General features: G+C 62.9%; 1 protein-coding gene across 3 annotated transcripts in view; it reads right to left on the bottom strand.

Moving 5' to 3' along the window:
* The window catches only part of KCNQ1 (potassium voltage-gated channel subfamily Q member 1), a 349,770-nt gene that overhangs the window by 290,284 nt on the left and 45,525 nt on the right, over nucleotides 1-13,961 (bottom strand). For all 3 annotated transcript variants that reach the window (XM_022591072.2, XM_022591073.3, XM_022591080.3), the window contains exon 2: nucleotides 3,972-4,062. In XM_022591072.2, the coding sequence (XP_022446780.1) occupies nucleotides 3,972-4,062 (91 nt within the window). The remainder of the gene's footprint in view (nucleotides 1-3,971; nucleotides 4,063-13,961) is intronic.

The following is a 13,961-nucleotide window of genomic DNA, read 5'->3' as shown; positions in this document are numbered from 1 at the left end:
GACGGGGACCGCGCAGAAGGCAGTTAGGGAGGGGGTACTGAAGCAGTGACGGCCAAGTCGAGGCCTGACGGGAGGAGAAGCCGGTCCTGTGACATGCCGAGCGGAGCACGTGCAAAGGCCCTGAGGCGGCCGGGAGTGTCCAAGGGTCAGCAAACAGTGCATCAGAGCGGAGGGGAGCAGCGGGGGGGGGGGGGCGTGGGACAGACATGCGGGCGGTGCCGGGTGAGCAGCATTTGGGGGCCTGAGAGGCCCAGCCGATCTTGAATGCCACCGGGAGCTTCTAGAACGATCAGAGTTTTGTTCTGGAGAGTCGTCCCCGCAACCAATGGCTGCTGTGTGGAGAGCACTCCTGGGGGGACATGAGGGTGGCAGCGTGCAAGGTGCTGATGTGAGAGAACGGGGGTGGACGAGGGAGGAGGCACAGGGTCTCTCCCCTCAAAAGGGGGGGGGACGGGAGATGCGACCACAGCGGGGGGCCCTCTGCTTGGAGCAGGGGAGCTCCGGGATGACCGCTGGCACACGCATCCCGGGCCCCAGAGGGCGAGGGGTTAGGACCGCACCCCCAGCTTGGGCCGAGCCCCCATCCTCAGCAGGGGAACGGTGCCCGCACTGCAGAGAACGGCCACCAGGTGGCAGGCGGGCCTCACAGATGCCGGGACTGAGGGCGGAGATCGGTGCTCAGCAGGGAGTGGGCGGGCGGGGCCGGGGGCGGGGGGGGGGGGGGGGGGGGGGTGCTGCCGGGCAGCGGGCTGCCGGGACTCGGGGGCCGGGACGGCACCACGAAACCTGCGAGGAGACCTGTCTGAACCTGAGAGCACTGACTGGGGAGGGAGGTGCTCCCGGCCAGGCCAAGGGGAGAGTGGAGGCTGGACCAGGGGAGGCCCGAGGCCGCCAGGGTCTGCCCCCACCCCCAGGGCGGTCCTGGGGTGACCCCCCACCAAGGGTCTGGTTTCAGTGGCGATTCCCGGGCCGAGAGTCTATGCGGGCTTCACCCGGCCCATCCCAGCTGCACCCAGAGGCCCTGCCTGAGATGCCCAAGGATTTGGCACCCAAACTCTGGGCCCTCGGCGCCGATGCAGGGCCCGGGGCGGCAGGGTGCACACAGGGGCGGTCCCTGGGATGCTTTACATCAATCGGGGAATTCAATGTTGTTGGAGCCGCTAAAAACCTAAGAGTAAACCTCCCAGCAGAGGAGGAACTGACTCCAGTCACTCAGGGGGCCTTAAGGGCTGAACTGTGTCCCCTGCAAATCCCTATGTGGAAGCCGTAACCCCCAAGTCCTCAGGATGTGACTGTATTTGGAGCTGGGCCTTCAAAGAGGTGAGGAAGGTAAAATGAGGTCACTAGGGTGACCCTAACCCCACAGGACTGGGGTCCTTATGAGAAGAGGAGGTCAGGACACAGACACACACAGAGGGACGACCCCGTGAGGACACAGGGAGGGGACGGCCGTCTACACGCCGAGGAGAGAGGCCTCAGGAGGATCAGCCCTGCCCACACCTGGGTCTGGGATTCCAGCCTCCAGGACCAGGAGATAATACATCCTGTTGTTTAAGCCACCCGGGCTGTGGACTTTGTTACGGCCCCAGGAGACCTACACAGGGGGCGAGCGGCCAACCAGGCCCCTGGGCCCAGCACCACCAGCACTTACATTTGGTAGAACGGCAGCCTTGGAATCTGGGCCCAGCCCAGCAAGGTCTTCCTGGCCCTTTCCAGCCACTGCCTCTTGAACCCTCAGTTACCTTGGCCGCGAGGAGACCCCAGGAGCAACTCGCAGAGCAGACGTGCTTTGTGCGGTCTGGGCAGGGGCTCAAATCACCCTGTGATAACCCAAAACGCCAGAGACACCCCCCAACTTTCTCCACTCTCTCCCTGCCCCCCACAGCTCCTCCCCTGCCGTCTGGGAGGTGGGAAGGAGGCCGGCCAGAGGGAAGGACAGTCCCCAGCCTGGGAAGCAGACACACGGCCGGCCAGGGCACCCGGGATGCTCACAGCAGAGAGAAGCATCTCCGGCTCACCACTCACCCAGAGGGAGATGACCCCTGGCCTGCCCCAGGGCCTGCCCAGAGCAGGGGTTTGGGGACCTTTCTCTGCAGGCCAATAGCAGCCACCATATGCCCGAGTGCACTTCTGCAAGGAGCTGCGGCCTCTGGGGCCTTGGCACGGACCTGGCTGGCACCGGGGTTACTTCCATAGGTCCTCAGGACCAGGCGAACGGGGGAAGGCTCCATGACCCCAAAAGGCCATCCGTCTTGCTGGGATGGCGGCCGTCCTACTTTTCAAACAAGTCCCTACCTTTATATGAGAAAGTATAACCCAATAGGACAGTAGAAACAAAATGCCGGGACAGTTATCCCGGGAAAGCAAGGACATCCGCCGACACCTCCACAGAGGCAGGAAAGACACCCGAAAGTCAACACCATCACTTTAGAATCATGTCCTCTCATTGGACTTGAAGGACCCCCCCGCCCACCTCTCTGCCCGGGCTGGCACATTCCTTCAGAGGAAGCACAGGGAGCCCCCTTACCCCTGGCCCGGTAAGCGGAGTGACTGACAGATGCCAGTCTCCACACCTGAACAGCACGCTAAACCAAACCAAGCAGCGGCAATTCCAAATTCAGAAAACTCTAAAGGACCAGAGGAGAAACTCCCGCAAACAATAACAAAACAGAGGCCGTCACAGGCTGTACAAGTGATAAGAGCAAAGGCTTTTCCGAGACACCAAAATAGCCTCCAGGAAACATAATGGAAGAGAAGCTCCCATCTGTGACGGCAACTAACAACAACAGCCATTATTATATTAAAAATAATAACAACAACGGTCTAAAACCCACATTACGAAACCATAAAACCCTCCTGGATAAAACAGACACGGCTTGACCATGGACAGAAAGATCCCACCCCAGAGAGATGTCGGTCTCCCCAGATTCATTCATCAAACACCATCGGATTTTTTCTGGGAGGCAGACAAGCTGATTGTGAAGGTCACTGGGGAGAACAAACAAACAGGAAAGAACTGCCCCTGAAAGAGAAGAGCTGGGCACCGATATTAACCACGTGGTAAAACAGATTTTAGTGCAGACATCAGCAAAGCAGCATGGCTGTGGGACAGATGCACGGACAAGCAGCCGTGGACAGAGCAGGGAGATCCCAGAGCAGAGCCGCTGGCATCTGGACATCTGGTTCACAACAAAAATGGCTCCTCAAATTGGGGAGCAAAGACACACTTTGGAGTAAGCGGTGCTGGGAGGGGGCAGACGAGAGGGACAGAGCGAGAGTGAACCTGATCTTCACGCCGGGATGTGCCCACTGCCGTCAACAGTTTAAAACCACACGACTAACCCGGATGAGTGCTTGAGGCAGCTGTGGCTGTTTCTCTATAACCTGAGAGGGGGAAACTCCTGTGAACCAAAATCCAGAAACATCAAAGGGAAAGTGGAGCCGACGGCATGCAACTAAAACAGGCACGGCCTCAAGGCCACGTTACGAGGACTTGGGGACCCAAGCTTGCAGCCATCAGTTGGCCAGGGCTGGAGGCAACCTGGCCAGAGGCTGGGGCAGGGGCTGAGACACCTGCAGGGTCCGAGTACCAGCCAGACCCGGGGCCACAGCGCAGGCCAAGCAGACCACAACCTCGGCTCCTTGTGCCCACGTCCTCCTGTCCTTCCTTCCTGGCCCAGCTCAGAAGCCCCCTCCTCCAGGAAGCTCTCCCAGACCACCAGGCCCCGGGGTCCTCCCATTCTTTGGCCTTCTCAGCCTGACGGCCACATCCTGGCAGGTGAGGGTGCCAGGGTAGGGCGTCCCCACACCTCTAGTCCCCCAGTATCAGGGTGAACCTGTAGAGCCAACCAGCAGGGGGGCTCCAGCAGAGGGATGTTTTGTGGGTGGGAGAGGCCAGGAGCAGCTGGCTTCACCCCCTGGTCCACACGCCTGGGGCATGAGAGTGCAGGGCCCCTCACGCAGCTACGTACCATCCAGAAGAGGGTCCCCGTGGCCAGGGCGACATACTGCTCAATGGTGGACAGCACGCTGAAGATGAGGCAGGCCAGAACAATGAGGAAGCTGCGGGACAGGAGGACACGCAGTCAGCGCCCGCGCCAGGATGCCCACCCCTCCCCGCTCAGACACGGCCCAGGCCCGGGGAGCAGGCCCTTCCCTCCCCGGGTCTGAGGGTTCCAAGGGCCACCAACCCTGACCGCCGACCGTGAACAGTGTGCAAAGTGTGGCACAGCCAAAGGCATGTGACGTCACCCGGCCTCGAAGGGATGAGCTCTGACCCAGGCTACGGCGGGATGGGCCTTGGGACCCCACGCCGAGAACCAGACCCTGCCCACCACCTGTCTCTAAGGTGTCCAGGACAGAAATCCACAGAGCAGAGAGCAGCCTGGTGACCTCCGGGGCGGAGGGGCCTCCTTTGGGGGAGGGGAACGTCCTGCACCTGCACGTAGTGGTGAAGGCCGCAGGGCTCTGTGGCCGTCCCGACAACCAGGGCAGCGCGCTCGACACCAGGCTCAGGGGTTGCAGCACAGGTGCCAGGAGCTGGCCGTCTCCTGCAGCCGCTAATGGGGTGTCACCAGAGCCTGGGCTCCCAGGCGGGAGGCTGCTCTGACGCCTGCTTTCCCCTCCCCATCCCGGGGGTGGGGGTGTGGGGAGGCCAGAGGTGGAGCCCACGGAGCTGAACAAAGGGAAGGCAGCAGCCCCTGCCCCGGGGGCCAGCTCCCAGGCTCAGCCCCCCTCCCATCCCATCCCTGCACAGACGGGCTGCTCTGATCACACCCGAACCAGTAAGGCTTCCTGAAGGCAGACCCTCGGGCCCTTCCCTCCACATCCCTGGATGAGACCAGGCCGAGCCCCCAGCCCTCCTCCTGCCTGGGAAGAGGACAACTCTAGCGGGGTCATCCGGGGGCTCCAAGCACTCTCTCCAGGTGGGTCCTCGCATGGCCCCGGGGGTGCAGATGTGGAGACAGCTCTCTGGGCCCACGACACGGAGCCCTGGCCCTCTCCCCACCGAGATCCTGCTGTCCGCAGTTGTTTTTCACCCCCCATCCCCACACGCCTGCCCTGTGCCCACTAGGAAGCCCACTGCATCTCCCCCACTGCCCCACTCCTCCCCACTCCAGCTCACCTTCCCTCCTGGCCCCTCAGAGTCCGCTGAGAACAGGCTGCCCGACACAGCCCACTCCCCCCACACCCCACATTTCCTGGAGGAGACAGGACCCGGGCCGCCCAGATGCTCCTCCCTGCCTGGGGAGCCCACCCCAAGACCCGGCTGCTCTCCCGCAGCTCTCGGGGTTCCCTCTAACAGCTCTCGTCTCCACCTCTCTCCTGGTGCCTCACACAGGCTGGGTCAGCTGGACCCACAGAGCCGTGTCCCAGCCACCCCTCTGCACTCTGCCCCTTCGTCAGCCTTGTCTCTTGTCCTGACCACAGTGCTTGCCTCCACCCTGGGCCCCAGAGTCCACCCTGCCCGGCCACTGACTGAGCCCTCAACATCACCCCCGCATGACACCACGGTGACCCTGACCCCAGCTCCTTCCCAGCATGCCCCGCCCCCCACCTGCCTCGGGGCCTTTGCACCTGCCGGTGCCTCACCTGCAAGCTCCACACCCTCACCCGCAAACGGGACCCAACACTCACCCCCACGTGCCTCCACCTGTGTCCTTCATGCTCACATATCACCGCCGGGCCTGGGACCTGTTTGTCCCCTTCTGCATCGTCCACCCCCAAGACCACGAGCCCCCAGAGGAGGGCTGTGGGGTGCCACCCCCGCCACACCCCCATGCTGGGGACCGGGCCTGGCGCACAGCAGGTACTTAGCCCGCACCTCCTCAGGTGCGCCTCCATCGAGTCCCAGCTCCCTCCTCCGTCCCTCCCATGCTGGCCCTTCCTCTGCGCCCCGCCTTCCTCTCTGCGGGGTACAGCCTGGCTCACACCAGCCCCCACCAGGACGCTGGACCCGAAGCACAGTCTGAACGCAGCCCTGAGTCCTGCAGTGGCTCCCAGCAGGGCCCCGGTAGCCGCGGACCTCGTTTGGCCTGGGGCCTCCCGGGATGGGAGACACCAGCGCCCCAGGGCCCAAGGCCGCATCAAGCCTCCCCAGTCCGTATACCCGGTGCCACCCCCCAGGACTCTGCACGCCCACCATCCACTCTGCCCAACTGCGGACTCGCCTGCCAGCTTGGAAGGGCGTCCAGGCCCGCCCAGTCCCCAGGGAAGCCCTTTAACAGATGTAGCCATGCCTCCCTGCCGGGACCTGAGGGCATCCCTTGTGTGGTGACTGAGACCCTGGGCCCCCACCTCAGGAAGCTTTCGATCTCAGGGGGACACAAGCGAACCCTGGCTGGCAGAGTGAGTGCCTGGCTGGCCTGACTGTCCCTCAGGCACAGAGCTCACTTGCCCCTGGCCCACACCCTGAAGCCCCGTGAGTCCCAGGGCCTCGCTGCCCGGCTCGGCCGAGAGAAACCAGGGCAGGTGAGGTCCCCCAAGGAGGGAGGTGCCCACCCCACCCCACCCCCGCCCCCAGGCCCCGTGGGTGTAGAGGCAGCCACACAAAGAAGCCACACTGCCTACAACGTGGTCCAGGCTGCTTCCGGGCCTCAGTTCCCCCATTGACACAGCCGGAGCCACAGCCCGCGGCCACTGCCTCTCAGGGCAGCGGACATCCGGGCAGGGACTCCGGGGTCAGTCCTGTGGCTGCCCAAGGCTGGGACCAGTGTCCCACCTCATGCCCTCTCCTCCTGAGAAGATGGGCAGGACCCGCCCGCCCATGGCCCATGGGGATACTTCAAACACTCCCCGTCGGGCCACAGGAAGCCACAGATGCTACACACGGGGAAACCGGGGCTCGGGCTCCACGCTTCCCAAGGGTGAATGAACCTCACGTGGTCAAACCACGGAGGTAACGAGGCCAAGGCCCGGGGGAGGGGGCGGGGAGCACGACACGCGTGGTCTCATCTCTCTCTAACCACCCCCCTTCTAAGGGACAATTGTGGTGACACCCAGGGTCTGCCAGGTGATCCAGGACAATCCCCCAGATCCAGATCCTTCTCTTAGCCACACCTGCGAAGCCCCCTTTTCCACACACGGTCACACTCAGATTCAAAGGTCAGAACACCAACATCAGTGCTGACCCGCAGTCCCCACGTCAATAAAACCGGCCTCAGCTCTGAGTCACGTGCCCTGTGCCCCGCACCACTGTCCCCAAGCCTGCAGTGACCCGCAGCCAGGAAGGTGAGGGCCGGGAGGGGAGGGGGCCGGCCCGGGCCAGGCCTGGACCCAGGTCTTTGGGCCCCACTGCCCAGGGCTCCCCAGCCTCCACGGCCAGGATGTGCTCGAAAAGCCCTGAATTCCCTGCTGTCTCCTGTCTCCCAAAGCAGACGAAGCAGACGGAGCCCAAAGCGGCGCATCGTGGTGGGCACTGCCGGCGGCTCGGCCATGCTCTGGGGCCTAGGAGGCCGCCGTCACTCTGCTACAAGGCCTGTCCCTGTATGACTCTTGCTGCCAGGGTGGCAACCGACCGTTCACTGTCGCTGTTAGGATGACCTCGGACAGAAAGCAGAGCGAGGGCTTGTTAGAACTGCGTGCCAGGCAGGAGCACAGAGACCCCGGGTGAGGCCTGGGGAGCGTCCTGAATGGGCTGCAGGTACCACGGCTGCCGGGAGACCTCTTCTACTAGCTGTCCTGTGTCTGGCTGTGCTCAGGGGGCCGGGGGAAGGGTGACTGAGCCTTACCAAGGAGGAAGGTTCTGGCCAGAGCAGCCCTGCCTGGGGCTGTGGACAGGCCTGCATGGAGGGTGACAGCAGGGAGGGTGCCCTCACCCCGAGCTCCGCTCAGAGGTGCACGGAGACCCCCCGCTCTGTGCGCCCAGAGGCTGAGGCTCTGGGTCAGAGCACGGGGCCCCTGCCCAGGAGCTCCTCCCTGGGGACCTGGCTGGAGACTACTTTCCCTGGAGATCAGGGGGTTTGGCGTTCACGATCTCTCCACACTTTGCTAGTCTCAGCCTTGCTGCATTCTGAAGGCTAAACAGCTCTTCAACTATTCGCACACGTGGTGCTAGTTTCAGAAAGCATCCCTTAACAAAGGCGATTCTTGTCCCCTCCAACCTGTCCTGCGTGGGGCCCGGAGCCTCAACGATGCCAAGATAGGGTCCCTGCCCTTCGGGTGCCCGCAGCAGCCTGAGGTGCCTGACACCCCCCTCCTGCCTCTGCGGGGCTGGCCACCACCTGTCCATCCCAGCTCGCCTCCCAAGGCCCCAAAACCAGGCAGCCACAGACCCCCAGGAGCTGGGAGACAGAGGTCCAGGGAAAGAAGGAAACCACCCTGTTCTTTGGATGGGGCGTGGGGAGCAGGGCTGTGGGGGAGAAGAAGCCCCTTCGGCCCCCAGTGCTGCTAGATCCAACTTCCCAGGAGGGCGTGTGAGTGCCCGAGGGAGGTGGCTGCAGCCAGGGGGAGGCAGCTCCGGCCGGAGGACAATGGCCTGCTTGTGCCCTGACGGCTGATCCGCCCCGGGCACTGCGGCCGCCAGCCCCCGCCCCGAGAGACGTCCGGAACGTTATCGGACATCATTTCAGGATCTGTGGCAGCAGGTGCCCTGGAAACACAGAAGAATGCAGGAGCCGTGCCAGGGCCGTGGTCCGCGACTCAGCGGGAGGGCGCTCCAGGGCGCAGGAGGCGGGCTGTAGACTGCACCCCCTTCAACCCCCGCAATGGGCTGGGACCCCCCAGTACCTGGGACTGGCGGGCTCACCCAGGCCGGCACCCCGCAGAGGCGGGGCATGGGCCGGACCCTCGGGGAACCTACGTGAGTCTAACCGTGACGGTCTCTCCAGCCCACAGGGAAGCCTCTTTCAACACCGGGATGTTTCCCAATGACGTTGAAAATGTGAACAAGAAGCACACACTTCACGTGCAAAGGGAATGTGGCCTGTTCAAGGCGCCCTCAGAACCCAGACGTGAAAGACCTCAGCCTTCGGGCTCCCTGGGCTCTGAGCTGAGATTCCGGGACACTGAAATGCAGCGCTGGGACGAATCAGAGAACGTAAGATGTGCCGTTATCTGTGTGCTCAATTTATCCAATGTATAAAAATTACGTACTTTGAAAAGTTTTGTTGGTCCAGCACGATTCTGCCCCTACGAGGTGCCTTTGAGAGTCATCAAATCCACAGACACAGAAAATAGGATGCTGGGGGCCAGGGGCTGGGGAAGGGGATGGGAAGTGAGTGTTTAATGGGGACAGAGTGTGTCAATTTGGGGAGATGAAGTTCTGGGGATGAACAGAGTGGTGGTCGCACAGCAATGTGGGTGTGCTTGATGCCCCTGAGCTGTGCACTTAGAAATGGTTACAGAATACATTTTATGTTACATATATCTTAACACAATTTTTTTAAAGTTAAAAAAAAAAAAAAGGAAACTAAGTAAATGACTTTTATACACAAGCCCTGGATGGCTGCCGGTGTTTGACAAAGGCTATAAATGAGGCTGAGCGAGGTTCAAAAACCCGCCCACTCTGCCCGGACCTTCGGGCCGATAACAGACAGAGGGCTTGTCCAGTGGCCTAAAGCTCCGGGCCGAAATCGGAACGCGTGATTTAACAGATTAGCTGCTGACGTTCAAACCCCAGCCGTATCGGAGGGGCTCCTCTTTGTACAAAAGTCACCCTGAAAGATAATAAACACCTCCGAACAAACAGAGGACAGGTAGCCCCGCTCGGGCCCCGGGGCTGGTGAGCCAGCGCCTGGACATACCTCCCGTGGCACTGGACCCCCAGCGGGGAGGCAACCTCTGGTCCCAGCAGGGCTGTCCCCGGGGTTGGGGGCAACACTGCCCAACAGGATGCCAAGATCCCGCGCCCCGCTGCTCTGGGTGGGGCTGGGCCGGGCACGTGGCAGCTCACACCTCGGGCCCAGTGCTACGCAGAAGCTCCCCACCACACCCCGTGTGGAAGGTGTCGTATCACCTCCCACAAGGAGACCGAGGCCACAGCGAGGCGGGTCCCGGTTCCAGGCTGTGGGGCTGCCCCTCCCGCCCACTCTGTCCAGCCCTGAGAGGGCCCTGGATTGTACAGCAAGAAGCAAGGGGACCCCAAGGCTCTGGGACAGCAGGGCCACGCCCAGGGCCACAGGGCCAGTGAGCCCAGGCCGGCCAGCCCTGGGGCCCCCTGCCCAGCTCCAGCTTCAAGGCAAGGACTGAGCCTCCCCCTTGGGCAGGGGACCCCATTGCCAAGGGCCAGGGTCCGCCAAGAGGGAACGCCACATCCAAGCCTGAACCACAGGGTGCGGGGGAGCTGTCCTGGGCAGGCGGGGGGTGGTGGGGAATGGCGGGACTGGACCTCTTCCAGCTTCTGGGGGGCCCCAGGCATCCTGGGCTCATGGCCGCATCCCTCAGTCTCTGCTCCATCGTCATGGGGCCAACTCCTGCGTGTCTGTTTCTTCTGTGTGTCTCTTACGAGGATGCTTGTCACTGGATTTGGGCCCCCTTCCCCCGGGTATCCAGGATCATCCCCCCCTCTCAAGACCCTTAACTTATCACCCTTGCCAAGACACTTTTTCTACGTAAGGTCACGTTCGCAAGTTCCAGGGGGCCTGACATCTTTGGGGGCCATCATTCAGCCACTATAACATGTAAAGCGTTTTAATAAACAAATAAATTGCTTACCATGGTGATATCTATTAGTGAATCTTTAGTGAGTTTTCAAAACTCAGCATCAGGTATCTGGTAAAAACATGTTAGTGTCACAATTTTTAAAACAGTCCAAGATAGGTTTAGAGTTTCCTGCTCACCTTGTCACTATGTCTGCAAAGACCCTCTTTCCAAATAAGGTCACAGGCTCCAGGGATTAGGACGCAGCCATGTCCTTCCGAGGTCACCACTCGGCACTGCACCATCCAAACGACATCACGCCACGGAGCGAAAGGAGCTGGGGTGGCAGTCGACCCGGCCCAGGTGAGGCTCAGCCCCCCAGGGACCCCCGCACTTCTCACCCAGGACCACAGCAGCCCCCCCCCACCCCGTCTCCCCACCTCGTGCCGGGCAGGGTCCAGGCCAGGCCTCCTGACCAGGGCTTCCACGGGTCGCCCCCCACCCAGCCTCCCCCCGCCCCAACTCTGAACCTTCCACGGGGCTTGTTCAGAGGCACCGAGTCTCTTTCTTTTACAAGGTTCACTCGGGCGATGCGAGACCTGTAGCTAGACGGAGGCCTTCCACAGCCTTGTGGGGTTTCAGCTGACACTTCTTCCGAAAGTGAACTGGGCTAGGGACCCCGGAGACACAGGACCTCACACCTCGTGCTCCGGCTGGGCCCTCACGTTGTGCCTGTGCACACAGCACCTCCCTCAAGGCCAGGCCTCCACTGCCTGGGGGCCACCACCACCGGGGGGCCACCAGGACCACACCGGAATCTTCAGCCCACACCCCACTGGTCTCCCTGCCCCAGTCTTTCAATGTCCACTGGGCGGCTGGGGCAATCCTGGGAAAATGCAAATCCCACCAGCCTCCTCCCAAGCTAAAGACTCTCCAATGAAGTCTGAACTCCAAACCCACTTTCCTGGGCTTCCCCGCAGGGGGCCTTCTGATGCCACCGCTGGGCCCTGTGGGCCCTCCTACTCTCATCAGACCACTGGCCACCCGCTGCCCACTCTTTGCCCCAACAGAGCAAAGGCTCCCCAGGCAGGGGCCCATCTGCCGATGTTGCCCTTTGAAGGCCCCGTATGGGGCTTGGTACATGAGTGTTTGTTGAATGACTCATTGACTTAATGAATGTTTTAGGTTGAACTCAGGAGCTCAGTGGAAAGAATTCTCAGTGCCACCTCCTCCATGTAGGCCTCCAGGGTCTATCAAACAGTGAGATCCTTTCATGCCCTTCTTTTCCTCCTCGCCCTGCCCTGCCACATCCCACCCCCACGGTCCCAGCCAAGCCCCTACAGGGCTTCCAATGGGCCAGGACACCAGGCAGCTCTCCACGTACGCCCCGCTCCACCAGACTGCATGCCAATAGTGCCAGGCAGAAAGGAGCCTCCCGGGGGGGAGGGTGGGCTCTGACATGAGCTGGGAGCAGGCACGGCCACCCCCACTGCCAGGAGTGCACCATGACGCACTGGGCGAGGGCTCTGAGGGCCGTGGTCCAGCTGCCCGAAGTCGGTCCCAGAGGCAGCAGGGATAGGCTGCCCCAGGAGAAGACCAACTCCAGGCTAGTTGGGGGAGACCACGGGGGGACACCGCACCCGTCCGGACCACCCACACCGCCGGTCCCTCCCAAGCCTGCAAGGCACTGCTCTCGCAGCCACTCTGCTCAGCGTCTGCGGGGAGGCCACCGGCCGGGCAGCGACCGCCAGGGTTCAGCCCGCACCCTCTCCTCGGGGCCTCTTCCCGAAACCCAGGACGACGCAGGTGAGGAGACAGCTTGGGCACAGGGACGGGGTCCTGCTCCCCCGGGAAGGCGTGTGACGGCTCCGCCGAGAGCAGCACACCATAAAGACAGGGGGTCTACCACCCTCGCTCACCCGACGGCCGCACTCAGGGACCCCGACCTCCCCGCGCAGACACAAACACATTCCATCCTGGAGGCCCCGGGGAGCCCCCCCGGCCGAAGGCGCTTCAGGCCCATCTTGGCCGGTCCCCAAAAGCCCCGCTGCACCCCACCCCGAGGTGGCAGTGGCGCCCCCCGCACTGGCCATGCATTCCGCTTTGACAGCCCTGCAGGGCGGGCAGTGGGACGGCCCAGGTCCAGCCGAGCTCGGGGGTCCACAGGCCACCGCCCTGCACAGCAGCCTGGCTGCTGTCAGAGGACGCGGGTTGTGGCCGCTCTCGCGTCTCATCCCGGCGCCCAGCGTCCACTCACGTTCTATGTCCACCTCAGCACAGGGCCCTCGCGTTTCCGGGGGGGCGACCCCTTCTGCTGAGGGCCACGCCAGCGGGGGGCAGCTGGGGGCGCAGGCGAGGACAGGCCTTGGCTGAGGGCTCAACCACATCGCCCTAAGAGGTCATTTCAAAGCCTTTTCAGGGCACTAGAGGGGCGGCTGCGGGGGTCTGGGGGAGGGGGGCGCCGTGTGTACACACATGTGCGATTCCACAGGGGCCTGTTACACAATCAGAAACACAACAGCCATATCCGAGCATCAGGCTGTGGGCGACTGAACTTGGAACATCCAGCCCCCCGGGCACTTTCTCGGCGTCCACCAGACAGCAGGGGCAGCCACCCACAGATCTGGGACCCCATCCTCCTTCCCCTGAGGATCCTCGGAGGGGCAGGAGGGTGGGGACAAGGTGAGTAAAAGCCCACCGCCTCCCGTCCACTTGATCCTCACGAGAAGCCCCAGAGGCGGGCCTGTCCCTCATCGGAGGAGAAAGAGAGCACATGACTGCCCAGAGCCAGGGATGCACACAGCAGTGGGGAAAGGGACTCCAGGGCCGCCCGACTGCAGTGCAGGCTCCTCCCACCAGGCTGTCCCTCCCGTCTTCAGGAAGACAGGGTCCACCTGAGTGGCAGGGCCTGTCCTCCCACCGACCATCCCTGAGGGGCTGCCCCATCCCAGCGGTGGGAGGACAGGCCCCAGGCAGGCTTGGCTAGGAGGGCTGGGGGATGTCCCGGCCCTCGGGGTCCCAGCACTGGACGGCAGGTCCACCTGAGGCAGGGCCGCCTGGCAGAGAGGACGAGCCCATCCAGGGCCCAGGGCTGGGGGGTGGCTCTGACCCGCACAGTGTCGCCTACGCTAAGCCTGGCTGCCCGGCCCGGCCCGGCTGCGATAAGAACCCCCTCGGAGGGTATATTTAGAAGGTGCCAGAGAACAAACTGAAGTGACCCCACGGACAGGGGCCTTATCTGTCCCAGGACACATGTCGTCTTCCCCGTGAAAGAGGCCCGTTCCGGGTGGGGGGAGGAGTCCAGCAGGCCCTCCCAGAGGGCAGCGCGGGCAGCTGGACGTACCTGTGCCCACTGGCTCTATCCCAGACACGGCCTGTGTCTC

The sequence above is a fragment of the Delphinapterus leucas genome, chromosome 7 (genome assembly GCF_059928025.1).
Source record: "Delphinapterus leucas isolate spDelLeu-1000000601 "Yukka" chromosome 7, BTC_Dleu_Yukka2, whole genome shotgun sequence".
Classification (NCBI taxonomy): Eukaryota; Metazoa; Chordata; class Mammalia; order Artiodactyla; family Monodontidae; genus Delphinapterus; species Delphinapterus leucas.
Note: the sequence above shows the minus strand (reverse complement) of the source record. Positions and strands in the feature narration are given on the sequence as shown.